This window comes from Aythya fuligula, chromosome 5 (genome assembly GCF_009819795.1).
Source record: "Aythya fuligula isolate bAytFul2 chromosome 5, bAytFul2.pri, whole genome shotgun sequence".
NCBI classification, from domain to species: domain Eukaryota; kingdom Metazoa; phylum Chordata; class Aves; order Anseriformes; family Anatidae; genus Aythya; species Aythya fuligula.
The window spans coordinates 34,067,189-34,094,881 of record NC_045563.1 but is presented as its reverse complement, the minus strand read 5'-3'; the positions used below and the strand labels follow the sequence as shown (position 1 = coordinate 34,094,881).

Sequence of the window (27,693 nt, the reverse complement as noted above, 5' to 3'; positions counted from 1 at the left end):
TAAAGCTTTGCCCTTACTATGGAAACTCTTACAGTCTCAACAGCTGATTTGCAAATTTTCATGCACTATTTTTCACTGCAGTAACTGTTTGTCTGAATGAGAACTTCTTGCATAAGACCATCACAGAAGAAGCTGAAATAGGAATTCATAAGCATTCATAGGAATGAAAAATTGTCTTTCAGATCTGCATATAAGCAAATACCCATCTTCTCACTATAGGCAATAAAAAAATTACAATCATTTTGTCTGCACAATGATTTGTTTGGATATCTTTGGCCAAAGAAGCCCTTGACTCTTGGGCAGACAGATGGACAGTGCCTGATGCCAGCTGACTCCGCGCAAGAGGTGGCAGTCTGACAGCCCTCCATAATGCAAAAGCTCCGTGGCCTCCTAAAGAAGGAACGGGGCTGCTCGTAAGAGTACCAAATATTTGTTCAGTGCCCAGAACTCTGAAGGGAAGATCCTTGTTGGGTCTTGATGCCCCTCTGGCCCCTGTTCCCAAGGCTGTCCTGCACTGCCAGAGCTGGGTTGTTTGTGTGTCAGCTGCAGGCACTCACCTGCCAGCAGCGAGGAGGAGGAACTGGGGAATTGCTCAAGTGGCTGGGGTGAGGCGGGCTCTGAGTCAGGCACCCACACACCTGTCTGTCTGCTCCAGGCAGCTTAAAGCACGAGAAGCTGTCTCGTGGTCATTCCTCAGCACCCATCCACTGCTACATTTCACATCTGGCTTGAACGCGGAGAAGACCACGATGGGGGTGTTTTACAGCACAAGCCAGGTAAGAAAAGGGAAGAGGAGGCTCTGGGATGGACTGTGTAGGCAGCCTTGACAGTAGTGGGGATCTTCTGTGGGAAGTGTTGTTGTTCCTGTGTCTTCAGCTCCAAGATCCCTTCTTCAGCACCAGAGCTGAGAGCAATGGGTTTTGTACCCAATTTGAGAGCTTCTGCCTGGGTTTTGTGCCCAATTTGTGTTTTCCCTTGAGGAATGCAAAGGCTCTAATGCTGCTGTAATTTTACTATATTTTGTAAATTTCCAATTAAAAAAAAAAAAAAAGACATCTTTTTATATGTTGCTGTTGTCTTTCAATTCCCTCCAATGGGATTAGGCAAAACAAGCTACCAAGGCAAACCAAAGAGGCATTACTAATGTCAATGACTGCATAGGGAAAGACAAAAAGTTGATATTATGTAAGGAATGAAATATGAGCTCTCTTCAAAATTCTGGGAACTTGGGGGCATGAGGGAATGAATGGTAACACAGAAGGCTTTCGCTGTTGTACAGCTATCTACGTATTTGTTGCAGTGATATTCCCCGCTTTATGGGTAGTGTGCATGAGCACTCTCTTACATATTTGTTACATTGCTACAGAGACTTTATTCTTTGTTCCTATTTTTGTTGTTTGGTGATGGTTCAGAGCATTAATAATGCAGTTTTTTTCTCCTTTTATTCCTTTTAAAAAAAGAGAACACAATTATCTAGGGGATAAACTACCTCACCTTCAGACCCCATACTTTTGATTAAGTACCATGTTTGTCCACTCCTTGCTTTAGATGAGGGAGGATGACAAAATCAAAACAGTTCCCTGGCAGGTTTGTTAAATATCTTTGATAACCACTGATGTTTAGGTGGTTTCACAGGATTTCCAATGACACTTTTCTGTGACCTCTGCATAAGGAAAATCGGATAAACTGAATTATTCTGACATAAATAATTACAGAATAGTTGTTTTCACTGTCCCCTTTTGAGAAATCTGAGATAGGTGCCTGGAAGATATTTCTTATTCTTCATTGTCTGAGAGCCAGCGCTGATTTATGTCAAACATAACGATGGAGCTATATGACTATAAACCACCTGACAGGCAGTGTCGTTACATCATGATATCATTACTAATTCCTGCCCTGCTAGATTGTCAACTATTTATTGTGAAATATAGTAGATATATGTGATATATCTGAATTTGCACAGACCAAGATGTGTATCAGTTGTATTAATAACACAGCAAGGTTCACTATCGCTTATTTTTCTGTGGTTGCATTGTAAGAGTTAGTCAGCCACCACAAGTTGAGGGTTTCCACAAGGTTCCTCAGAATGGAAAATGGAGCGCATTGGAGGTTTGGTCTGTGGCTGACTGTGCATTTGAGGTCTTTGGCCACACTTGGCTGTAAATCTGGGAAGACAGAGAAGATGATGCATAAGGAAGAACCTCAGTCTGGAAACATTGTAGATAGTGTTCAAATGTTTCAATACCAACCATCTATGACTATGCCTCTGTTCTTTCTCTCTGCATGCTAATCCCATGCTTTTTGTATGTTGTTCTACAGACAGAACCCTCTCCATGCAACTTGTTCACTGTAAAAATAATACGGATGAAAAATGCCAGGAAAGCAGACCTGTGTGAGTATCTTTATACCTCTGGATTGTCCATGTGCTTATAAAATTACCTGGAAAATTACTAAGTGTCACAAACATCACAGAGTATTTATAAAAGGAGAGGGAAAGACAGTGAAGAGGTTTGACTATGGTATGGTGAAGGTGAAAAACTGTAATTAGAGAATTTTATATATATTTTATATATAATTTTTATATATCTTTGCCAGTGTAATGTGAGGTCCAGCTGCCAGCTGTAGTTCAGTAGATCTTTTTGCATAGAATGCATAAAACGCAGATTCAAATGCAAAACAAAGAACAGTTATTTAGTCATAAGGAATGATCCAATGAGAAGTTTAGATGGTGGTCACTTCTACGGTTCCTTCTTACAGTAATGTCCAACTTGTCCATAGCACAGATCATTTTATGTGAGCTTAGGACTGGATATTTGACATCTGTCATGGATTCATTTTTCACAGAAAGACTAGTTAAATATTGGAACAGGCTGCTCAGGGAAATGGTAGAGTCACCATCCCTGGAGGTATTTAAGAGATATGTGGATGTGGTGCCTAGGGACATGGTTTGGTGGTGGTCTTGGTGGTGTTAGGTGATCATTGGACTAGATCATTTTCTGTGTCTTTTCCAACCTAAATAATTCTATGTTTCTATGACTGTCCCATTTGATTCAGCTATAGGAGATGTGTGTTTCAAAGCTTAGTTGAGTGCTTGCTCTATTAGCTGTTTTTATTCTTAGTAATGTTTACAAAGTGCCTGGAAGTCAACAGGTATGTAGAACTTCATTAATGCTCCATAAATACCTGAACTGCAAAGCAGAAGAGTAAAAGATGTGAGTAACAATCACCTCCAGTCTGAGGAGATGGCTGATTGTCTTGTGTTCATTCATTTACACAGATAGGAAAGTCTCAGTCCAGAATATTTCTGTAGGAACCACACGAAGTTAAATTTGTTCAGTTAAAATGATGCAGTACAAGAGATTTGTTTGCACCTTTCCATAGTGATTAGCCTCGAGTTCTGTTGTTCCTCTAGAGCCGAAAGATATAGGAACAGAAATTTATCACTCATTTTTATTGATGAGAAGTAAGATACTTTCTTTTTGCTGAATGTATGGGGAAGAAGAGTCCCTATGAATTATTTGTATCATGTAGAAAGGAGATCTGAAGTTCAATTAGAGGCCAGACAGAAATCTCTTGCTACAGCTGAAATCTACTTAAAGGTACTGAAGTGTACTCTGAGCTGAAAGAAGTGTGGAAAAATACTGCCCTTAAATATCTCCCCAAATATTAATGTTCTATTAAGCTCTCCACATGAGAATGAGCTTACCAAAACTCCTCTATGTCTTATTCTCATCCAGATCAACATATTTTGTTTTTGTCTTCAAACTATTTTTGTTCTGAAGAGAGTTACCTATGTCTTGCTGCTTTCCTTCCCAATAGTAGAAATATTTAGGGCCTGGACCAGGTACTGAGATGCTTGAGCATTTCTGCTTCCCAGCCAGAGGCATGTTCCCAGCCTGCACCTCTGCCCAGAGGAGTGGTTTGAAGGCAGTGATGCATTCAGAGCATTGCCTGGGGTCTGGAGCTGCACAGGCTCCCCAGGCTAAGGCTGTTTTGCCTTACGCTGTGAAGCCTGTACTGGATGTTGCTTGCAAAAAAAGAGTGACAAGCATTTCACCACCAATATTGCCAAGCTATAATCTGTTTGAAATGGTCATGTAAGTCAAACCATGGATGGCACAAACAAAGCAAATACTGTACTTATAAAGGTGAATTCTTTGTTTGTTGGGTACTTCCACCGGGTAAGGAAAGAGAATCCCTAAAAGAACTGTCCAAGATGTATAAGAGAAATTAGGAATGATATTTTGGTATAGAAGAAATTGCCCTGTGAAGCAGGGCAGCCAGTCTTTTGGTATCCAAACTGGCATACTAGGAGATTTGCAGGTAGGAAGCACAGACAGGCTGTGAGTGTGTCAGTTTGTGAGTCTGAATGGACTGAAGCCTCCATCCAGTGGAAGACAAAGAAACAGGAATGATATGCCTGGTTTTTGGTTGCCTTGACTAGGATTTCATATTATCACTCCTGGAGTTAAGGACTCAACTAGTAATGTTGCCTCCCTTAAATTCAGCTTTTTACCCAGGACACTGTACTTGGAGGATTACAAACTTTGTACCAGTCATGACACTGCCTTGCATACACTTAATTTCTGAATCTGTTTTTGACTGACTGCTGTTTATTTCCAGAATCATTCATTTTTTGTTGAGTGTGAAATTTGTCAATAACATTTTTCTGGAAGGTCTGCTTTTAAGGCTTTCAGCATGTAGTTTGATATACAGACAGACTTGTTTAGGTCACATATTTCAATTGGGTACTCTTGATTATATAAAATAAACACGATTCAAATTTTAAAATATATTAATGTCTGGTTAAAGTTACTGGCAATGTAAAAGCTAGTGCAAATTTCATGTTGGTAACTATATGACTTTCTCTGAGAAGAAGGAAACTAGGAGACTTAAAATGAAAAATGCACAACTCACAAAATTTAGCTTTTTTGTATGTGTATTGCTGTGTAATATTTTAAAGTTTTTTTCAGTCATTGTTACAGTTCCCTAAAGATTAGCTTAGCACAGCCTTAGGGAACCCAGAAGCATGTGGGCATCCATCACCAGCTATGCTGACTTCTTTACAATACCGTTTTCCTAACAGTGATTTTTTTTTTTCTCATTCATCCTTTTCAAGCTCTTTTATATCATTTTCCTTTTCCTGGAAACCTTGCTGTATAGAGGCAGGTGAAAAGTGTCACCTACTTCCAAACTTTAAATCAGCTCTTTCTGCTTCTCTCCAGTTATGCCCATCCTTTTGTTTTGGAGGTGAATCCCATTTTGTTATTTTCTCTCTAAAGATCATTTATTGCACGATTTCTGTACAGTCTTTGTATCACCGTGTTTAATACTCACCTAGTGCTTAGAATTCCTCCCTACTTGGTACTGCACTTTAGTTTCATTGTCGTTCTATCTGCTTTATCTTCTAGATAATAAATGGAAATGGGAAAACCAATACACCATAATAGTCTCAAAACTTCACTAATATCTACTACAAAACAGATATTACAACATCCTTAATGGAAGTTCAGTGCATAATATTTTGATCTAAGACTATCTGAATTGCTTCATTCTAATATTTAACCCTTAATTTATTTCATACATTCTTGTACTATTCCATCTTTTTCCCACTGATTCATCAATGTGTAAATTATATGTCAACACTAATTCCATTTGTGTATTGATGCATCAGTGACATTATTGATATCACCTGTGACTTTAGTGCTTGTTTATGATCTCCACATTCCCTCTTCCCACTGAACACACCCACATCCCCATCAGGCTCATTGGGGTTATTAATATTCCTGGACCAGCTACACTTGCCAGTTCCCAGATTTGGGTGTGGACCTCATCTGCATCCTGACTCCTTAATGGTGTGAGACTTGTATGTACACCAATCCAACACACCCTTAAAAACAGTATTTTTTCTGTAAAGAATTTCAGATTTCATGCTCAGCCTTTTCCAGTCCTTGGGCAGCCATCATAGCTTGATAACAAACAGAAGAAAATGTCTTTTTTTTTTTTTTTTTTTTTTCCTGCAGCCATTTCACCTAGGGAGCTCCTCACAGCAGGAGACTATGTATGGCAAAAATTTGGGTGAGTTCAAGGCAGAGACTGGACAAACTCATAGAAGAAAACAAGTGCAATGAAATTTGGCTTAGGAAGTTTCTGAATTTCAAACTGTGAGGGCTAAGGGTATTATGTGATGCTTGCCCTTTAACAAACTTCCTCATACATTCGCGAAATATGGGTCATGGGCTCCTCTGACACTGATGTCTAACCTTCATAAGACCAAAGATCTCTCCCAAAAAAGGGCAAAAGGGCTGAAGAACACAATTTCTGGAGAGAAAAAAAAATAATTAAGTGGAATCAACAGATCAAACTAAAACAAAACAAAATACCTCAGAGTATTAAGGTTAAAAAAAAAAAAAAAGTAAAAAAGCAAAACTGTATGGAAATGTTGAGATGAGCATTTTCAAACCATCATTTCCTGCTTCCTGAAAACATCTTAGAGCCCTCAGTGGATGCTGAGGAGCACTGGGCTAACTGGACTGGCATAGAGTTAAAAAATACTCTTCAGCATTTTTTAAGTGCAATAATGATGTTTTCTGAAGTTTAGGAGGCTGGGGAGGGGGCTATTTTTTAGGTTTGATAATTTTGCAAAGTTACATTTTGGGTCTTTTTTTTAATGTAAGGCTTGATATTTTGGATATAATAATTTATAAAATTATGAAGTACATGTATAGTTTATATTTTATGGCATTGCAGTTGCAGTTCTGACATGCATGAAATCAATTCATGGAAAGATCCTTGAGATCCTGCAATGAAACATAGCCAGCGAACTACATTATTGTTTGAGGAACTATGGTCCAATATGATATTTATTAGAGGAACCCACAGACTTCCTCCGGTGTTTGGTTCTTGCACTGTTGTTATAGTTTCATTGTTATTTATTACTTACTTTACCATGATATTTAAGCAGTTGCAATTATGTACTGACAGCCTATTGTTCTAGATGCTGCTTGAAATCTCATTATAAAATAAGGAGATGCGGACTGATAAAGCCCAACAAGGGCCAAGAAAACAGAAAAATTGTTGTTTGGCAAAATCTCAGCAAAGGACAGCTTTATAGAGATGTGAATGAAAATGATAGTTTTATGGATACCTGTAGGGTGTGCCACCCTAATGAAGGGTAGGATGGGAGAGTGTGTGAAAGCTTTTTTTTGATGTTTAGCTAGCAGGTGATGGAGATTAATGTTGAATGTTGCCAGGAGGCAGGAAGCATTCTCCCAGGCCTGAATGAATATGGTAAGTCTGTTAAGGGCCTTGGAAAGGTGTTTATTTCCACAGAAGTAACCCATGTCTTTAAAAAATCCCAATTAATTAATTAATGATCTAAAATATCTAAATTTGTACTCTAGATGGTAGCAATGCCGCTGTACCCATCCATAGCCAGGTATCTCTTCTCCCCAGTGCTGGATGAAGAATAATACTTTCCTCAGATGGTAGTGACAGTTTGTATTTCATGAGACAGATGGGTCCAGATGAAGAAAATCCATGATCACGGAGATGATCTGGATAAGCAGCTCAATGTTTGAGACCACATTTAAAAAAAAAAAAAAAAAAGAGGGGAGAAAAAAATGGTTAAAATTTTGGCTTAACCTTGTTTGAATGTGAGCTGTTTATGGGAGGAATGAGACTTCAGTTTGAGCCAGAACAGCTGGTGCCCTGCTGTTGTCTAGGGGTACAGCATTGGTACTGAAGCCAATGTTGTTTAGCATTGGTCATGTCACTGTAATGCTTTCTAATGGTAAAGCACAATTAAAATCCAGTCCTGCTGCTATCCTGGAAGCTAATTAGAAACTTAGTGTAATAACTGCATGAAGAGACTGGGCTTTCATAAGCACCTGCTGCCACACCTGCTTTTGGCAGGATATTGCCCCATCGTGATACCACAGCTGCCATCTCAAGCATGTTTCAACAGCTGCTCACATGTCATGGTCAATGGGAGGGACACAGGTTGCTGCTGGGAAGTTCTGACGGGTACATCATGTGTGAGCATCATTGCTGCTGTTCACCTCCTGTAGTCAGTTGGCTTTTAGGCTTACGTACCATACTGACGATTTGTTTGCACATGCCTGGTAATGGGAGCCTTGTATATATACACAGAGTCCCTTTATATAATGCAATGTGGTGTTTTGCTGTGTTATTGATGGGCTTGGGCAGAGTGTTCACACCTATTCGTACTTGCAGCCAGTCAGGCAGAATTGCAGGGTCATTCACAAACTTCAGTGGGTCCTCCTCCCAAAGGGGACAAGATCTGACAGCAGTGTGTAGATCTCAATCTGGAGTTACAAAGCATCAAAAAATGTTTTCATACAGACTTTTCCTCTATAGACATGGAAGTTTGGAAGCTATTAGGACTGTTAGAAACAAAGATGACTTAAGTCTCAAAGCGAATCATCAAAAAAAAAAAAAAATGTCTTTGTTAATTCTTCAGTTACACATAGAGTGCACTAAGGGGCCAAGTCATTTACTCTGTGTTTCCCAAAAGTCAGACCCCCTGATAAAACTAAGTGGGACAATGCTAAATCACAGAATCACAGAATTGTCTTGGTTGGAAGAGACATACATATAGCAATGCTGATGATGGGATTTGCATTTTTGGGCACTACTCCATCATGTTATCTTTGGTACTTGCATAAGTTATTGCTCCTAACAAAAAAAAATAAATATATTTTGTATGGTGGTCATCCTGGACCCTGGAGTGTGAATCCAAAGGATTGCTTATCTCATGATTCACATTTGCATTTTATTGCTTAATGACTATGACAAAAAACATTCACAGGCAGATTATTCTGACTTCAGAATGAAAGTGCTCATTGATGATCTAAGCACTGCAGACAGCTGCTGAACACTGTTTCATTCTTACGCCTTGGTCCTAAATATTCCTCACTTATGAAGGAGCTCATGTGGGAAGCCAAACTTCACAGCTAACCTCTTCATCAGGGAAAGGAAAATGAAAACCATAAAGTTTGCCCCACGTAGCAACTGGGCACATTCAAATTCATAGGTGAACTTTATGACTTGAACACACCCTTAATTGAAACAACAAAGCAAAAGCAATGCAATCTTGTGCAAAGCAGCAGCGTCATCTCAGTATGGTCTGGGAAGCACAGACAAGCTTTTTCATCTGTACATAATATTGCAAATGTCATTACTACTCTGAGGCACAAAGGTGGAGGTGACATTAAAAATATTTTAATAGAGCTTTACTGGCTAAAACTCTCCTTCAGGACAGCTTCTTAAAACAAGTGCTATACCTTCAAACTGCTCAATATTTCCAATTCCTTTCTTCCATGTGCTTATTTTAATCCACAAAGGATTAAATACAATTTATTTCCTCTGAAGGAATATATACATCTTTTATTGAAAGGCTTTGTTGTTGAACTCTCACAGTGTATATGTTCCCTTTAATCTTCCAAAGGGAAGAAGGGAGCCAGAGATAAGGTGTCTCAGCAGAGACCTGTCCTCTGACAGCAGTGGTCCTTCATAAGAACCTTCAGTGCAAATAGCTTCCACTGCCAATGTGTTGGCAGCCAGATGTGCTAGAGGAAGGAAAGGATACTCTGAAAAGTAGACGGGACAGAACTTACAGCCAGAGCTACCCCAGAAACATTAAGGCATGCCCCGTTATTTTCAGGGTTACTTTTCCCACAATGAAAAGAGGTAGCTCTCAAGAAGAGAAAAATGCTAGGATTTCACAAAGAGTGAAGTCAGCTTGGCTGTACAGCATTGACTTGATGGCACCTTATCTAGGATCCCAGCTCACATTCTGCATATTGTGCTGTGTACAGAGCTTAAAAATTCATACAGTGCCACAGCTTACGGGCTACTAAATGTGGCCCACTGGTCCATTGCTTTCACGCTTCCCTTCTCTTCTGCAGTAACCCAGTCTGACTGCTACGTGAGCCTAAGCCTGCCAACAGCCTCAGCGCAGCATTTCCGCACCAAAACGATTCCAAACACGAAGAACCCAACGTGGAATGAGACCTTCCACTTCACGATTCAGAGCCAGGTTAAGGTAGGAACCGCAGCTATCCCTGACAGTTGGCATTTGCCTTCTACCCACCTCCTGATGGTTAGGCTGAAGGCCCAGATGCCCCCTTCCCTGCCTAAAAGTCATTTTTCTTACCAGACATGAAATGGTACCATAGCTTCCCACACTGTGGGTCTTCCTGAGTTTCTTTGTGAAGTATTCATACTGTCTAACTGCAGTTATTTAGCTTTTGACACATGCATAAGACTGTATATTCCTGCATAGTCAATGGAGCCTGTAGAGAATAACTGCAAAACTTCTATTTTATTGTTTCCTTTGCATTCCTTCTTAAACTTCTAACCCGAATTCCTCCAGCTGAACGGAAGTAACTGTAGCATCTTATATTTGTTAAATCTCATACAATCTATTTCTTCTGTTCCCAGAACATTCTGGAGCTGAAAGTTTGTGATGAGGACAACATGACACAAGATGACCACCTCCTTACTGTTTTCTTTGACGTCTCCAAAATCCAGCTCGGAGAAAACATTCAGCTAAGTTTCCAGCTGAATCCACAGGTAGGGATAAAATTTAAAGACAAAGCTAAGGGGACATGGTCAAGCAAGAATGTTGTTTTCTCAGCTTTCATCTCACCTGCCCAGAATAGAGGCCTTTCCTACTGTCGATTTAGTCATCTGAATATGCCCGTCTGTTTCAGGGGTTGGTGCCCAGTTTTGCCTCAGTAATTACAGTAAATTTTGGGTGCTGCTTTTACAGATAGAGTTGGCCGACATTATCATGCTTGTTCGGTTACTCTACTTGATGTCAAAATGTTGAGAGCTTTAGGCTTTCCTTTGCAGTTGGAGCTCATGGTTTTGAGCTGTGACTCATGTCCGACTGATATAAAAAATAGTGGTCTTGACTTCATAACCAAAGTTCATTTTCCAGAACACCCTGGGCTTTGCATGCCCAACTGTGCTGCCATGTTAATGAGCCACCAGGCCCATTCGCTCAGGTTGTGGGTGAGGCTTGGGAGAGAGGCAGGATGATTTGTATGCACCAGAGAAATTCAGTCTTGGTGATGCTGAGAATTAGTGGGGAGCACTGAGAGCTTGTGAGCAGGAAAGGGGAATTGCAGGTGGCCTGTGAAGCAGTGGAGGTGAATCTAAGATTGTGGAAAGGCAGAGAAACTGTCAAGAGATCCTGCAATATGTTTGGCTTACAAAGTGTCAACTAGAAGCCTGCTGATATAATGGCTATGACATCAGAAGTATGTGATATGAAGTATAACAGATAAAACACAAAGAAAATGAAATCTGTGGTGTGTGCAGTTACTAAAGGTGGACACTGGCTTGGAGCCAGTTCCCTGAGAAGCACAGATTCCTGTAGGGTGTTTTTCAGCACAGAGGAATCCACATGCAGTGACTTAATTCATTTTCTTTCCCAGGGAAAAGAGGAGCTGGAGGTTGAATTCACAATGGAGAGCAGGTGAGTCAATCAACAGAAATGCAAGCAAACAAATGTTTCTGATATACAAAACATCTTTATGCTTGCAGCCCCTCCTAACACTGTCATAGTCTGAATAAACTAGAGGGAAATTTGTGTGTTCAGGAAATGCTTGTGCATTTAGCAGAGAAGGGGTGAATCCATACCAGGCACCCAGACACTGAAGAGCTAGGACAGGCACTGAGAGGGGCATGGAGATGTCTCCTGGTTGCTGCTGCTTGCCAGGCTGCAGGGGGCACTCTGTGCAGGAGGATGTTTTAAGTTTTACACCCCTCCTGCTCCTTCCTGTGATGTCTGTCCCAGATGTTTGCTTTGTCACAAGAATGTGCAAAAATACTTGGAATCTGAGTTGTGGGAATAGATTTACAAATATTTTTTACCGTGTTTCTATGCTAACTGTACATTTAATGGAGAGAATGTGAAAGAAAATCAGTCCTAGTGCTGCTGTTTGTAAGTTGGATGAATTCACCAGCTTTTCAGTACTGATCGCCCAGCAATATAGGGCAATAGTCTAATTCTGCCATTCCTATACTTTTGTGTCAGAAAATGATCCTGTCTGATGCAGCAAGGAGCTCCTCTGTTCAGCAGCTCTCCATAAATACAGTACCCAGGCTTAATGTTCAGCCTCAGAGAGGCAAATTGGACCAAGTGTCCAGCTAGAATTTCATATGCTGTTTACTCATGTTGCATGTCCAAAGATAGGCTTTTAAAGATAATGAAATAAAATAAAATAAAATAAAATAAAATAAACACTGGGAGAGTGCTAGTTGTGAACTGATTGTTTTCCATTTTGTCTTTTAGTCCGGATCCTCCTGAAAACATTATTACTAATGGCGTCTTAGTGGTAATTTTTATTTCCTAACTCTTTCCCTGCTGTATGGCCATGCTTATTGCAGAACCAGGATTAAAGGTGCTGGGCAGTTGCTCCGTAGAGTGGCATGGAGGCATTGGACATGGAGCAGGCAAATGCTGGTGCCAGCAATTCCCACTGGTGACTCTCCCTCTGGGAGAGGCCGCAGCTGCCTCTAGTGCTCGCCTCTGCCCAAATTGAGCAGGACTGGGGTGGAAGATCATCCCCCTTTGCGTGGGAACAACCAAGCTGAGCATTCTCCTTGGGGTGCTCACCCTGCACCCCTTCCCCTGGGCCCTTTTTCCTCATGCCAAATGCTACTTCCCTTGACCTGGTGGAGGGGTGACAGCCTGGCATCAGCCTGGGCATGTGAATAGGGGTTTGGCTGAGGTCAGGCTTGACCAACAGCAAATGCCTTTTCTCTTTCTCTGGTCATTTCTTCCAGTCCCGTGAAGTTTCCTGTCTGGATGTGCAGGTGAATGGTGGCAAGATGAGGAAGGATAGCACAGGTGAGCCTTTGCTGACTTACGGAGAAAATCTGTAGGCTGCTTTATGGTAAAAGTGCTCAGCATTTTACCCTTGAACTCGCTGGTTCAAAATGGTTGACAATGCAAAGCAAAATCTCAGCAATGTCAGTGACTGGAGGGGGCTGTAATTGATCAAAACCACAGAGATAATTGCAGAGTGCAGCCTGATGAGCTTGTTGTCTGGTTTTCCTGCAGAAGACTTTCCCCTATAATAATATCTTGTCAGATGCTTATGACTTTCCAAATTATTTGTGAAGGGTGTTGAAATTTTCTAAGTCCTCAAATGGAGCAAAATCCTGTTTCTGGATTCAGAGAAAAAGAAAATGGTCAGGATGAGGACTGAGCCTCTCTTCCTCAATTTCACTTTTAAACATTTCTTTAGGTGTAACAAAATAAAATGATGAAACATGAGACGCACACAATATATTACCAAAAGTACCTGTTGCACATTTTAAGTAGCACATCGGTATTGTGTTAAGCCTACGCTTGTGGACCTGTGTATTTCCTAAGCAATTTTTAAAACATTGTGCTCTGGCATCTCTCGATGGCTCCAACCTCACATGCTGTGGTGCAAAGAAGGGATACTTTCACACTGCAAACCACATTTTTTGGAAGGACTTAAATTTGAAACACCTTCATAGCCCCCAACATAAATTACTTGCAGTCTGTGGTGAATTTAGTGAGCACTGGTGGAGCTCAGATCCCCACAAGATGGAATATTCTTATAGCTAAGAAGTGTGGACAGACATACACAGTGGTTTTGGGTATTTCAGAAAGCAAGGCCTGTTTGTGAGGATGTGAGGATGTTTTTTCTGTCATCCCTTCAGAGAGGAAATTTGCACTAACGGTGGATGGCTCATACGAAGGGACCCAGACCCACACACTGAGCTCCTGCCTGTGCCCAACTGCACCAGCCAGGTTCCACTACATCAAATACCACCAGTCAGCGCTGGCTGTGGCGCTGCCGCGGCGGAGGCGGCTCAGCAGGGTACGTGGTCACCCCTAATGGGCAGATGGCTCTTTGCTGTGTGCTTCTTTGGGAACCTCTGAGGTCTGTGTATGCAGGGAATTGGTAAGTGAATGAATGTATGTGAGGCTGGGGAGACTGCTTTTTACTTCTTTTTGTCTTTTGTGTAACTCTCCTCATTATTATTATATTTTTTTTTTCTCCAGTCTATATCAAGCCAAAATGAAAGGGATATGAATGAGTCTGTGACTGTAGCTCTGAACTTGCTTCCTATACAAGAGAAAATAACAGTAGCACAGGTGAGAAGTGAGTTATTAATAAAACTCCATCCCAATACATACTCATTTTGGTGGGTGATGTGAATTTTACAGTCCAGTGACTTGGATCCAGTCAGGTACAACACATGCTGTAGTTGTAAACTGTGAATAACTGTCAGTGACAGTATAGCTATGCAATATTTATTATTATTATTATTATTATTATTATTATTATTATTATTATTATTAGTTGGCTTTTGTTCTGCATGTGGTTCCAGGCATGCTGTTCAACCCTGTCCTGAGTTGAAACTAATTTATTAAAGGAATATCTAATATGTTTATCAACACTGTATGTGAGCTAACAGTATATGTGACATTTAATACTGATAATTTGCAAAGGAGAAGTCTGAAGCAGAAGGCAAAACAGAACATCCACATGCCTGTGGTTCAGGTGTTCAGCTTTTAATGAGCTTCCTAGAAAACAAAGGGCAAACTATGTGTTCATTTGTGGAAAACTGAGGGGCTATGCTTCTATCCAGCTCAGATTGCACTGGAGCCTGTTACATACCTCATAACCCAGGCCATTCATTGCTTGACCACATACAGCAGCAAAAAGAGTAAAACTCAGCCTATAGATGGTGTGGCGGAGGAATATGCAGGATTAATGACCTGAGCATGCTTACATTGTTTCATTTGCTATTTTCAGGACAAGACGATCGACTTGTATGTAAAGGCAAATGAATGGTAAGTGAGTCTCCAGCAACGCCTTATACTGTAACTGGGAGACATTTGCAAGTACACAAAGCTCATTTGAAATCAGCAGGGGTCATAAAGACTCAGACCTTGGTAAGCAGAGATGTGTTCCACTTCTGGTCTCAGGCTTTTGATTGCCAGGTTCTCCTTAGACAGCGATGGATAACTATATTGCGGGTCCCTTTTCCTCCAAGTTTCTGAGCTGGTACTGCACTTAAGCAAGTAGGTCTCAGTTTGTGTTCACTATTATGCCCACAGATGGAGAGAGTAGTTCTGCACAGAAATAATATTTCTGTATAATACCAACAAAATAAAGACAAGGTGTGGTAGCTGTTTTCCTAGTTAACCATGGTGGCTGTTGACAGCAGTTACCTAGTTACAGGCACATATGGTAGGCACTGCTGAAACTTGAAAAATCAATTATATGAGCAAACAAAACCAGAAACGTGCTGTAGGTACCTCATTCCAATACCACAGCAGTACGTCATGTTCTGCCCTGCATTCCCATTTGCATTCTTTGTAGCAGCTACAGCAATTAGCAGAGGCCTGTCTGTGGTGTCGCTCTTTCTCATTTATTACATTATGTTGTCCATGAACCAGTTTGTAAACATACACACAAGCACAACTGGAGTTGATCACAGCAAGTAGTAATATATAATGTTGGTGCCCTGGTCTCAGGACCCAGGGTCTGTGTTTCAGGCCAAGAAACCTAGATGCCCGCCTGGGGTTTGACCTGTGCGCGGATGAACAGAATTTCCTGCAAAACCGGAGGAGGGTGGTTGCTGCTGCACTGAAGGATGTTCTTCATCTAGAGGAAGACCTGCAAGACCACGAGGTAGCTGGGAAAGGCACTGCTGTGGGATTTTTTTCTCTCTTCTTTCCCTTGGGCCTGGAGATGGCAACAGGAGTGTTTTCTCCCCTCTGTCCAGATGAGGCATGAGGAACTATGTCAGCAGATCCTTCTCCTGGGCCCTGTTTGCATCCAGGGTTATCTGAGCTGGATTGCTCAGCAATCTAGATGAGCAAATTCTCTATTTCCATTTGGCTTTCAAATGATCATTTAAATGAACTTCAAACCATGATTCTTGTCCATCTTTCTTAAAAATCTTTAATGAAGTGCACAGATGTTTAAATATATTCCACAAGGTGGCCAGAAACTCACGTTCCTTATAGCTTACAGAGCAAAATTGCTTTATCTCTAATCCATATGTTTTATTTTACTAGCATCTGGATGTTGCATTTTCACATCTGCCTTCTTTTGATGTGGATGTCCGTTGATGTCACTTTTCCACCTGTGCTTCATGCCCTTTTCTTTGTGTTGAACAGGTGCCGATAGTGGCTGTGACAACAGCAGGGTGTGGAATAAGAGCACTCACTGCCATGTATGGCAGCATTTTGGGTCTTCAAAAGTTGCGTGTTCTGGATTGCATTTCATACATCAGTGGCTCATCTGGCACAACATGGTGAGGAATCATTTTGATACTGTTGTTGAGATACTATGTGAAGCAAAACTCATGCTTTGTCTAGGCTTTGAGATCTCAGCAAGGGTAAAAGGTCATGAGTTACTGCTTCCATATAAGGCCTATGAATGCCAGGGCCTTCATAATAGGCCTTGAAAGGCCTGTTATGCACCACATTTTTCACAGAGTCATCATAGAATCACAGCATATCCTAAGTTAGAAGGGACCCGCAAGGATCATCGAGTCCAACTCCTGGTTCCACACAGAACCACCCCAAAATCAGACCATGTTTCTGAGGGTTTTGTCCAAACACTTTTTGAACTCAGCAGGCTCAGTGCTGTGACTACTGTCTTGGGGAGCCTGTGCCAGTGCCCAACCTCCCTCTTGGTGAAGAATGTCTTCCTAACACCAAGCCTGACCCTTCCCTGTTCCAGCTCCATGCCATTCCCTTAGGTCCTATTGCTGTCCCCAGAGAACAGAGATCAGTGCCTGCCTCTCCACTCCCCCTCAGTGATATTTGGTGTCTCTGAAGTAATTTATCCCTAATTAAAATATGAGACTTTACTGGTAGTGCAGAAATCCTTAATCCAATGCAAAATTATCCTGTATGCTCAGTTACTGTTGGACAGAAACAACATAGACAGCTGGTGCAGCTGTTTGTGTTGGCTTCCAGATCAAGAGGTTATGATTTATTGCCTTTAGATTTGCATTTCTGTTCAAAGTAAGCTCAAAGTAGGGGAGCGACCTATAGCTAAAACAATAAGAAGTGCCCAAAGCTCTGCAAAGTATATCCTCTCAGTTTTAAAGCCATCATCTTCATTTCTTTCCCCTCCCCATCGCATTTCCTGCTTACAGGACCATGACCAAACTGTATGAAGATGCAGATTGGTCACGTAAGGATCTTGGAGAAGTAATTATTGAAGCTCGGAAGCAAGCAACCAAGTGCAAGATGGGTGCTTTTTCCTTGAGAAGTCTGAGGAATTATTACAGAGAGCTGAGCCAAAGGACCCAAGCAGGACATAAGACATCTTTTATTGATCTGTGGGGACTCATGATTGAATCCATGTTAAATGATGGGGTAATGTCTATTCACCTTTCTTCTCATAAATTTGGTGACATGATCTTTATGATTATTACAAGAAAATAAAATCCTAGGAAGAAGTGCCTGGCTAATAACACTATACTTGGTATGCAGGCAGAGTATCTATTTACATTAATAACTTGGAGATGCAGTGTATGTCTACAGTGAAGCCTAAAGTGTGACTAAATGTAACAGAAATGCTTAGACTAGCTCTAAAGTAACTGGCATACTAGTTAACATTTGTAGCTGTCAGGATTCTTAGTTGTTTTTTATAGCCCTACATCTGATGTCTCTGCTGCTGCAATGTTTGCAGTGTTTATACAAGTCACACATTGAATGTACTGCAGATGTACCCCCCTATGTAGTTCCTGAATTAGTGCTAGAGTATAGATCCAGAGCTCCTGAGAGATCTTTGCTGAGGAACTGTCATTTTGCAGTGCCTTTCAGCTGCTTTTGATTTGGTCTCTCAGGACTGCTCCTTTCTAATGCTGTTGTAATGACAAATGCAAAAGTTTCCATGTAAACTTGCAGTCTGATGTTAACTGGAGAAAAAGCTATTTTATTTTAAAATCCCATAAAAAATGGTTTATATTTTGTCCAAGTGAAAAAAGAAAAAAAAAAAAAAAAGTACTGCCCCTTCATATCAGATTTCACAGTGTGTTTCTGGCCTCAGTGCTTCCTAGCAAAATGTGTTAATATTTCATTTGACGTAAGTACACTCAAAATATCAATTTCATGTATAACATAAGCCATTAGTATTGGGCAGCACAGGGAATTTTCCCTCTGGGAATATTAAACTTCAGTATGAGTTTCAATAAAATTCTTGATTAGAACCATCATTAACATGCTGCCTTGAAGAGCTCATGTCAAATAGATGAAGTATATCATAATAGCAGAATTAGCCAGATCTGCCATGTTTGTTTTTTTCACTTACATTTGACAATACAAAGCTAGGAGATCATGTGAAGCACTTCATTACTGGTGCCATACAATGAATATAGAACATAGCTCTTTTTGTTAGTGAGAGTTATTCCTACTCCCATGATTTTCTTGTCCTCTGTTTATTGGACATATGGAAATAAATCTAGGAGGAAATTCAGATAAATAACATCCCATATTTACTGATGTCTTTATGGAACTGATTAGCAAACATTTTTTCTTTTCTTTTTTTTTTTTTTTTTTTAAATCCAGAAATGCTACCACAGACTTTCTGATCAACGTCGGGCAGTGAGTCAGGGCCAGAACCCACTGCCCATCTACCTTGCTCTCAATGTCAAGGACAAAGTTGCTACCAAAGATTTTAGAGGTAATGTTTCAATTCTGGGAAAAGAGCTGTGTTTTAACATAGGTATAGATCTTGTAAAGAATGACAGATCATTTTAAATTCTTGCCCAAGGCATAAGTCCTCTTGAGAGATGTAAACACTAGCTAGGAAGCCATAGGGTCGACAGCAACACTTTAAGGTTTTGTAAAATCCCGTCACATTAAGTGTGCACATTTAGACATTAACTTCAGACTGCTAACATGACATAGATCCATGACACTGCCTCATAAACACTATGAATTGTTAAAGAAAGTGATTCACAGAAGGTTTAAGTTCACTTAATGTATATTTTTCATGGCTGGCTAAAGGCAATAAATGCAATAGAAGCCAGACTGAATTCCAGTCCACCTTCCATGAGAAAGCTTCCTGCTTGCTAGATAAAAATAAACTTAAATTTTCTCTTAGCCCTCACTTTATTTTTTTCACAACCTTGTGGAAAGTGCAACAGCGGGTTCAATTGCCTGCTGGACCTGAGAGGCAGCAGTCAGCACAGTTTGCTTTGGGCATGAGCTAAACCAGCCCATTTCCAAGAGCTGACACTTGAAAGGTTCACTCACTGTCTATTGACATTGCCGTTTTTAGTAGCATTTTTTTCCCTTGGTTACTGGAACTAACATTATTGGCATGTGTGTTGGCAGAGTGGGTGGAGTTCACGCCATATGAGGTGGGCTTCCTGAAGTATGGTGCCTTCATTCGTGCAGAGGATTTTGGCAGCGAGTTTTTCATGGGTCGCCTGATGAAGAAGCTCCCTGAGTCCCGGATCTGCTTCATGCAAGGTGACTCACCAACCTGGGGGATTGAAAAAGAATTTCATACAAACACCAATGATTCTGGAAATTAATCAATAGCAAACCATTGTCCTGCGTGTGGTAGCAGAGGTACTGGGTTATGTCAGAAGTGGTTCAGTATCCCAATCAGTTACATTCAGCATGTCTCCTGAAATTCACTCATCTGCCCAGCTAGCTTTATCATTGGGGCTATGAAAATGAAACTAAAAAAGAGAAGTTATGTACCTTTGCAAGTGTGTTTGAAACATCACCATTGACCTTAAAGTGCAAAACTTTTTAAAAGTTGAAAGTCTATGAAACTTTGATAAAGCTGAGGGAAGTAATAAGAAATAAATAGAACATGAGGGAGGGGAATCAGTGAATGAGCTGGTTGAAAATATTTAACTATAGAAAGGAAAAGGAAATGAAAATAGGAAAATAGTGCAGTGTTTGTCAAAACATATGTCGTTCTAGGTAAAACAAGGTGGGAGGAAAATAACAAATTTCTTATGAATTTGTATTCTGAGTCAAGTCTGTCAGTGTATCACTGAAATAGATGTCTAGGCTTATGTAAAAGTTGGAAAGAAATTAATAAAAGAAGAAGTTAGAAAAGTGCTGTGAAAGGAGCAGAAGGCAGGCGATTTATTTATTTATTTGTTTTTAAATCAGTTCCTTGTGTTTACCTCACTACTGCTCATTATCCATCTCTGACTTCCTAGGAATGTGGAGTAGTATCTTCTCCAAAAACCTCTTGGATGCCTGGCATGCAGCTGATAATTCAGAGGACTTCTGGCACAGATGGACCCAAGACAAAGTGACTGAAATAGGTAAATCTCCAGTGCCTTTTGACTTATGGCCTCCCTCCTCCAGGCCCCTCTGATATGGGACGAAATAACATACCTCTGACACAGTAACTGCACTCACATTTCCCATGTTTTGCATTCATCTGTCAGCCTGGTGCTCTCAGTCTTGGGTTAGGGAAAGTACTGGGAAAATTAAGTGCTTTGATGTTACTGAATAGCCAGTGTTTTGCTTAATCTGAGACTTGCATTAGTGAGATTTGTATTAGAAGGTAAGGCACTATCAGACAGACCTTGATGGAAAGAAGATAAGGATGGCTATATAACATGATCTCTAAAGTGCTGAGTTAAAATACTTCTGGGAAGAATTGCTTCAATCAAAGCCTCATGGCATCTCTATTTGTTGAGCAGCTTGAGTGTTTTTTGTTTTTTTTCCTTCAGTTTCTGTTCCCTCTGCATTGTGTATACTTCCCTCAAAATCTGACTGAACTGCAAGATTTAGCAGAGGTCCAAGGAAATCAGTGGAGTAGAGCTTTATTATGCCAGCTGAGAAGGGCAGCTCAGAACTGAAAGACCATTCCTTGAAAATACCCATGAACAACTTCATCGTTAAAATTCAAGTGAAATCAGTGGTTTCATGTTGAATGGACTCATGTGGCATTTCTGTGGGCTATGTTTATTTTGGGAAAAACAAAACAAAACAACTATATTTGAGTTTATATAAATTGCAAATTTGAGTTGAATTCAGATGTGCAAACCAAACTGAACAAACTGTGTTTTAAGTCAAAACATTTTATTTAAAAATATTCAAGTTTTCTTTTCAAAATAAGCCTAAAATTTCAAATTTAGCCCAATCTAAAACCAGTAACCTTTTCAAATTTATAAGTGAAATGATTTTGCTTGCTTTTTGTTTGCTTGGAAAACTGAATTGTTTTGATGTCTACCAAAATCCTCTTGTTTTATGAGAAAAATGCTACTTCAATCAAATATGACCAATCACAGTTCAGAAAACAAAAGTTTATGTTTTATCAAGCAATTGTCTGGAACTCACTGCAGACCATAAAGCAAAATAACTCTCTACAACTTCCTTGTGAGAGGAAGTGGAGAGGGAGGTGCCAGTCTTTGCTCCCTGGTAACTGATGTCAGGATACATGTGAATGGGAAGAGCTGCACTACAGGACGTTCAGACTAGATATAAGGAAAAAATTATTTACTGTGAGGGTGGTCAAACACTGGAACAAACACTTTTTGCTGATGCTCAGCAACTTTCAGGTCCAGCCTTTAAAAAGGTGAACACAAAGAGCTCTAAATATATTGTTACTACTGTTGTAAAAGTCATTGATCCTTTCTCTTCTTTGCATCTGGTTCACATCTTAATTGTGACTATAATTTAGTTGTGTGTAATTTATGCCATGTACCTCTAGAGGAACAACCAGACTTGCCTGAGAAGCCCTACGAGATGGCTACCTGCATGTTCACTCCTACCAGCGGCCTCTCCACAACTCTCCGGGATATCCTGACGGACCGCCCTGCTGTCTCCAAGTACCACAACTTCCTGAGGGGCTTCCAGATGCACAACGAGTACATCCAGCATGAGCATTTTGCAAAATGGAAAGGTGTAGACAGCACTTCTGCTCATGAGCCATCGTGGCTCATCTGAGCGGGCACAGGGGTTGGAATTCAGATGTGGGATGTTTGTAAATCCTGCAGAAAACAGAATGGAATTTGTGGTCAACTGTTATTCTTTGCTGAAAGAAAAGAGAGGGAAAATGAAGTAACTCCTTACATCCCTCACTTCCAGTAACAGGACTGTTCAGTTTTGGGGTGATTTGGTACTGACAGTCCTTCCTGAGATAAAAATCATTGGGGTGGGACTTTGCATATAGAAAACCTGACGTGGGTTTGGTGCAGCTTATGGGCTTGGAAAGACTGATAAAATGTGAGTAGAGAGGCTGAAGGAAGCTTTAGGATTGTTGCATGACATCCAAAAATGAAGGGAAATTCCTGCATGGGAGAAAAGCTTGCCTTTCTTTTGTTTTCTAACCTGACAGGTGTCTTTCTGCTGTTTGTAAATAACTCCAAATCTGTCACTCTTTAGACACCTCTCTAGACACCTCTCCTAATGACCTGAGAGGCAACTCAGAGCACCTGGAGCTGGTGGACGCAGCTTTCTTCTTTGAAACCAGCTGTCCACCCCTAATGAGACCAGAGAGGAAAGTGGACGTCATCATACACTTAAATTACACAGGTGGATCACAGACCTTGGTGAGAAGTCTCAAAAATTACTTTAATAATGGCTTTTCCTTTACTTTCTTCAGCTTTCAGATAGGTGTCTGTAGAATGTTATCAGTAGAACCTAGTAAAATGGTGTTTCCAAGCCTTAGAAGAAGAATGGAAATTCCCAGAGGGAAGAACAACTCCATTTTTTTCCTCAAATCACTTTTGAAAGAATACTAAATGAAATACTCAGAGATCTCTGCTTCACCAATAAAGTGCAGAGTGGCACAATGAAATTATTATGGTTGAGCTGCAACTTCCATTACAATTTAACATAAGATTTTATAGCACAAATGTAGCTGGAAAAGATTTTTCTGTGATTCATATGTATAATTTATTCTGCATTTTCTTTAAATGTGTAAATTTTTATTTCTCTTTTAATTTTTTAAATGTGGTTTTTAGCTGTCCAAGAACAACCTAGAGAGTCAAGAATTTTGTCTTTTTTTTTTTTTTTTTTAATGAATGCATTTTTTCTCCTAATGCAGTGAGCTTGAAGCAAAACATCAAATGCATTTGCTATGTTTGAAAAAATCTGATTATAAAATGGCTATATAGATTTCAGAGATGGTATTTACCACTTAAGAAGACAAATTTAGACTTCCAAATGCATACTTGTAATTGTAAACCTGCTCCTGAAAGGCACCATAGAAAATGTGAAGTTCACTGGTTAAGAATCTGTCGTTATTTTACAAGTGGATGATACTCTCATGCTGCTCTTACACTGTAATGCCACATGAAAATTTTTTGTCTCTGTACTGTAGCTGAAAAAAACACCACATGTAGTAACTCATACTGCATTTCCTTCTGGTAGTCTGAACTCTTTTGGAAATATTTAATTCAGGTAAAAAATGGTGGTGCTTCTGTGTTTTGTCACATAATTTAACAAAGTTTCATCATCACAAATGAGCTTTGTGATAAATGCTTTTAGTGTTATATTTTGAAGTTTAATACTCTTAAAATATGTTAGCTTGAAATTTCATATTATTTCTAAAAATCAAAATTTAAAATGGGGAAGTTGATCTCAAAACCCTGCTAAAATCTATTGAAGTCAATTTACAAATTATAACTGCTATATAGACAGGTAACATGGCTGAAAATCCTTACTGTCTTGGACTGAAAATTTAGCTTTGTTTAGATGAAAATTTTTCTTAGTTCTCCTTTAATTAATGATGCTCTTTAACAATCTTTCAAATTACCTGTTCTGTTCCTAAATCATTTCCATTTTAAAGATGTGCTTTGGTACTGATCTAAAATCTTCTTTACCAACTTAATATCACGTGTTTTCCTGCACGTTTATTTTCAAAAAGTTCCTTAGGCAAGAGAAGAACTAGAGACTGCAGGTTCTCACATTATCTCTAACCTTCCAATGCTATCAGGCTATTTTATGCAGCTTAGCATGAATTAAGCAGCAGCCTGATCTTGTGTATCTTTTCCATTTCTTACTCTGCTGCTGTTGGGCACTGACCAGCCTCTAGAGCAGGCTTGCAGTTACTTCTCAGAGCAGGGAATTGCATTTCCCAACATTGAGCTGAAGGATGATGAGAAGAACCTGAAGGAATGCTACATGTTCGATGGTGCAGACACTCCAGGAGCTCCTCTCCTGCTTTATTTTCCACTAGTGAATGACACCTTCCAAAGATGCGTAGCACCTGGTAAGTTAGCATTACCCAGCTGTTTTATTGACCCAATTAACTTCTTTACTTCCTGAGAGTTTCTTCTTTAACCCAATACAAAAATCCTTTGCTTGCTTGCTTTTTCCTACTGGTGAATACATTGCAAAAGGGGATGGCTCAAATTATTTGCAAAATCAGTAAAATCTTGGGCATAATTTTAGTTTGAATCTTGGTGCAGTTCAGTGAAAGAAGAAATGTGTTTCTCAAGTAGAGGAATGGGATCTAATTTCACCTTGTGATTTCCAAAATTTTACTTTAGGGTGTAGAACAAAGCCGAGTTTTCAGATACGTATTTTTATGACGTTCAGATCTAGGAAGAATTATCTTTAGAGTATAGATCTGTGGAGGCCCACTGTGCTTTCTGTTTACACTGTTTAACACGTTGATTGTATATGCTGGGAAATCGAAGCAATAGTACGTAAACTAAGACTTAATAAATGCAGTCACAGTGTTCTTTTGGACCACTGTTTGAGATACTGCCTTTGTTTTTATTATGATTTCCAAGGCTACTAATATTCTGCCTCCTCCTGCCCTGTACATCTCATTATTCCTTTTACCATAAGTATATATTCTACTCAAGAACCCTCATGGTATGACTTGATGACCTGTGAACTCTCAAAAAATGTCATGCCGTGAGTTGGCCAGTAGACGGTGCTGATTGCAATGGAATGTAGTGATACATTTATTTTTTTTTCTCTCTCTCTCTCTCTTTTTTTTTTTTTTTTTTTTTTTTTTTTTCTTCTTCTTCTCTGTTTTCTAAAAGGGTTTTGTTTAGAAGTACATTTTTAGAGATCGGAGGGCAGCAATTGTCTTCATATCAGCCACATATGTGATCTCTCTAAATTATCCTTGACATAGCCTATCAGAGTACTATAATTTCCTGGGACTATACAAACACCTTCCTCTTTTCCCCTGACAGGCATGGCTCGTAGTGCTGCGGAAATGGAACAGGGCAAGATTGATCTCTCCAGTTTCTGCTCTCCGTACTCAACAAGAGAGGTCTCCCTGAAAGCAGAAGATTTCAACAAACTTCAGAGGCTGACTAATTACAACATAATGAACAATGAGAACATGATTCTTCAGGCCTTGCGCATGGCGGTGGCACGGAAGAAACAAGCTCTGAGCCATCCAGTATCACAAGCACAGGCCTCTGGTTGAACAGCATTTTCCTCTCTTATTAAATATTTATCATGACAGAACAGAATTATATATCAAATGCAATAGCTACTTCACTCTTCTTGGCAGGTGCCATCTCTTTCTAAGTAGCCTTCTCAAAAAAGAAAACTTGAAGTACTGACTTCAGAGCCACATGGTTTGGTTTACTGATATAGCTGCTTTTTTGGTCAGAAGTTTTGATATCAGACAGGCTGGCCTGTTGTTAACACCATCTCATTGTGATGCACAGAATGCAAATTCAGCTGTGTGTGATAGGGAAATAGTTTTAACTTTCTCTCTGTGGTATCTTAATGGTTTGGTTGTTAGTATTTTTTCATCTGCAAAATATTCTGGCATTTCATTGTGACTATTGGTAACAAATCTATGAAGCCCTCTTCAGACACAGAAGTTGGTGATTTTAACATGTAAAAATATTTTATTTGATTTTAATAACTTGAATTAAATGGTGTTCTACCTCATAAAACTTTTGTTGCCCTGATACTTTTTTGTTATGAATTGTCATGAAATATCACATGAATGATACTTAATTTTTCAGACCTGTGATGGGTGATAGATATATAGAGATAGTGACTTTTAGGTCTTCAATGTTCCTTCTTAACAATTAAATCAAACTGATGAATTTGTTTTGAATGGCTACTGCCATTTTCTCCCACAATAAGCTGTATTCTGTCTCAGATCACATGCAGTTATCTCCCTGAAAAGCTATTTTGCTTCAGGATCATCTAGAACTTGTTCAATGTAGTGAGCTGAAATATTATCAAAACAAGTAGCATGTGAGGAGGATTGAAAGGTGTATGATAATTGCATCCACTCAGTCGCACTATTGAAATGGAGTAAGATAACAATATTCTGTTCACTGCATCACAGTTGTTAACCAGCCATAAAATGTAAAATACATCTGCAAGTGCAAATTAAGATACAATTGTCACAGAGTAACCTAGTTATTTGACAAGTACATTGAAGTTCAGTGGCTGAGGGGGAAAAGCTGATTTAAGCACACACAAAAATGTAACAGCTCTCCAACACCAGCGTGATTACCAAAGAACAGATGAAGAGGTGTCCAAAGCATTTCCTGAGAATGCACTAAATGATGTGCGTACACACATGATGAAGGCAACCTGATGAGCAATCCATAAACAAAAAGCAGCACTCCTCTTCAGGCTGTCCAGGAGACTGGTTTGTAACAGAAACAGGAAATGGTTGTGTGTCATTCCGAAGAAGTGAGAGCTTGTCTGCCAAAGCATGGATGTTGATCAACCACCACTGCACCTGCATGTTTATATATAACAGAATAAATATCTTATATTTCTTCCACTTCAGCTAACGAGAAATTTCATAACTAAATCCTCTCCCCCTTTGGGCAATTGTTTAGGTATTATGAAAAAAAAATATATTAACAGTTTTGCTTTAAAAAATAAAAAAAGAAAGAAAGAAAGAAAAGGAAGAAAGGAAGAAAGAAAGAAAGAAAGAAAGAAAAAGCTCAGCTGCTCAGAGAAGGGAATCTACTGAAACACACAACAGCCAAGAACAGTCAAGAAAAGTCCACCATAGAGGGAATTGTAGTTTGTTATGAATTTTTCCTCAGAGGCAAATTACTGGAGAAAGATGAATAGTCTTTAGTCTTTTCTAGAACTGGAGCTGGTTATTTTGGTCCTAGACCCACAAAAAGGGTTGTGAGACATAGACAGTAGCTGGCAGCTGGCCAGCCAGGATGAGAGTCAGAAGAGTCTCTTACCTCCTTGTGCAGCCTGGCCTAAAAGAAGTAGGTAAGAGCTATAGAAGGGTCTTTTCTCTACTCACATTTACCAGCAAGGCATGTAGATATTTTCACTCTTATCTTAAATCCTGTCTGACATTCTATCTGAAAAGCCACTGATAAGCTCAAAATAAAGAACCCAAACTGTCAAAATGGGCATCATGTTTTAATCTTTAATGCCTACCAGGGAGGGTCTCATCATGTTTGTCAGAGTTGTCCTGTTACTGCAAAGATCTGAGTGTTGTATCAGCTCTGCCAAGTCTGCCAAGTCTCCTGGGGTACCCTGGTTCAAATGGTAAGGACCTGCTCACCTGGTTTTACCAGCCTCAGGCTAGTTAGAAAATACATATTCCTTAGAAAAGGGACCTAAGGGTCCCTCCTACAGACTGCTACACCTTCTGCATGTCTATTAACGGAATTTGAGATGTACCCTAAAATATTAGAAAATCTGAACCAAAACAGAAACTGTAGTTTCTTGGACATTGTCATTGTGTTTTCCGT

General features: G+C 39.8%; 1 protein-coding gene across 1 annotated transcript; it reads left to right on the top strand.

Annotated features, from left to right (window-relative positions):
• The first annotated feature begins 749 nt into the window (after positions 1-749).
• Positions 750-25,418, top strand: LOC116490054 (cytosolic phospholipase A2 epsilon-like). Its single transcript, XM_032188915.1, has 20 exons — positions 750-776; positions 2,320-2,392; positions 9,930-10,066; positions 10,465-10,596; positions 11,466-11,506; positions 12,326-12,368; positions 12,820-12,883; positions 13,729-13,889; positions 14,075-14,167; positions 14,832-14,869; positions 15,557-15,713; positions 16,205-16,341; positions 17,194-17,416; positions 18,611-18,725; positions 19,382-19,519; positions 20,230-20,337; positions 21,735-21,926; positions 22,409-22,575; positions 24,056-24,239; positions 25,180-25,418. The coding sequence occupies exons 1-20, from the start codon at positions 750-752 to the stop codon at positions 25,416-25,418; spliced, it is 2,469 nt and encodes an 822-aa protein (XP_032044806.1).
• Positions 25,419-27,693: the final 2,275 nt, after the last annotated feature.

Bases quoted from the DNA above. Each gene is read 5' to 3' on its own strand.
- LOC116490054 (XM_032188915.1), top strand. From the start codon at position 750: ATGGGGGTGTTTTACAGCACAAGCCAG. The intron at 14,870-15,556 runs GTAAGTGAGTCT...CCCTGGTCTCAG, and splicing joins TATGTAAAGGCAAATGAATG to GACCCAGGGTCTGTGTTTCA. The intron at 19,520-20,229 runs GTGACTCACCAA...CTGACTTCCTAG, and splicing joins CCGGATCTGCTTCATGCAAG to GAATGTGGAGTAGTATCTTC.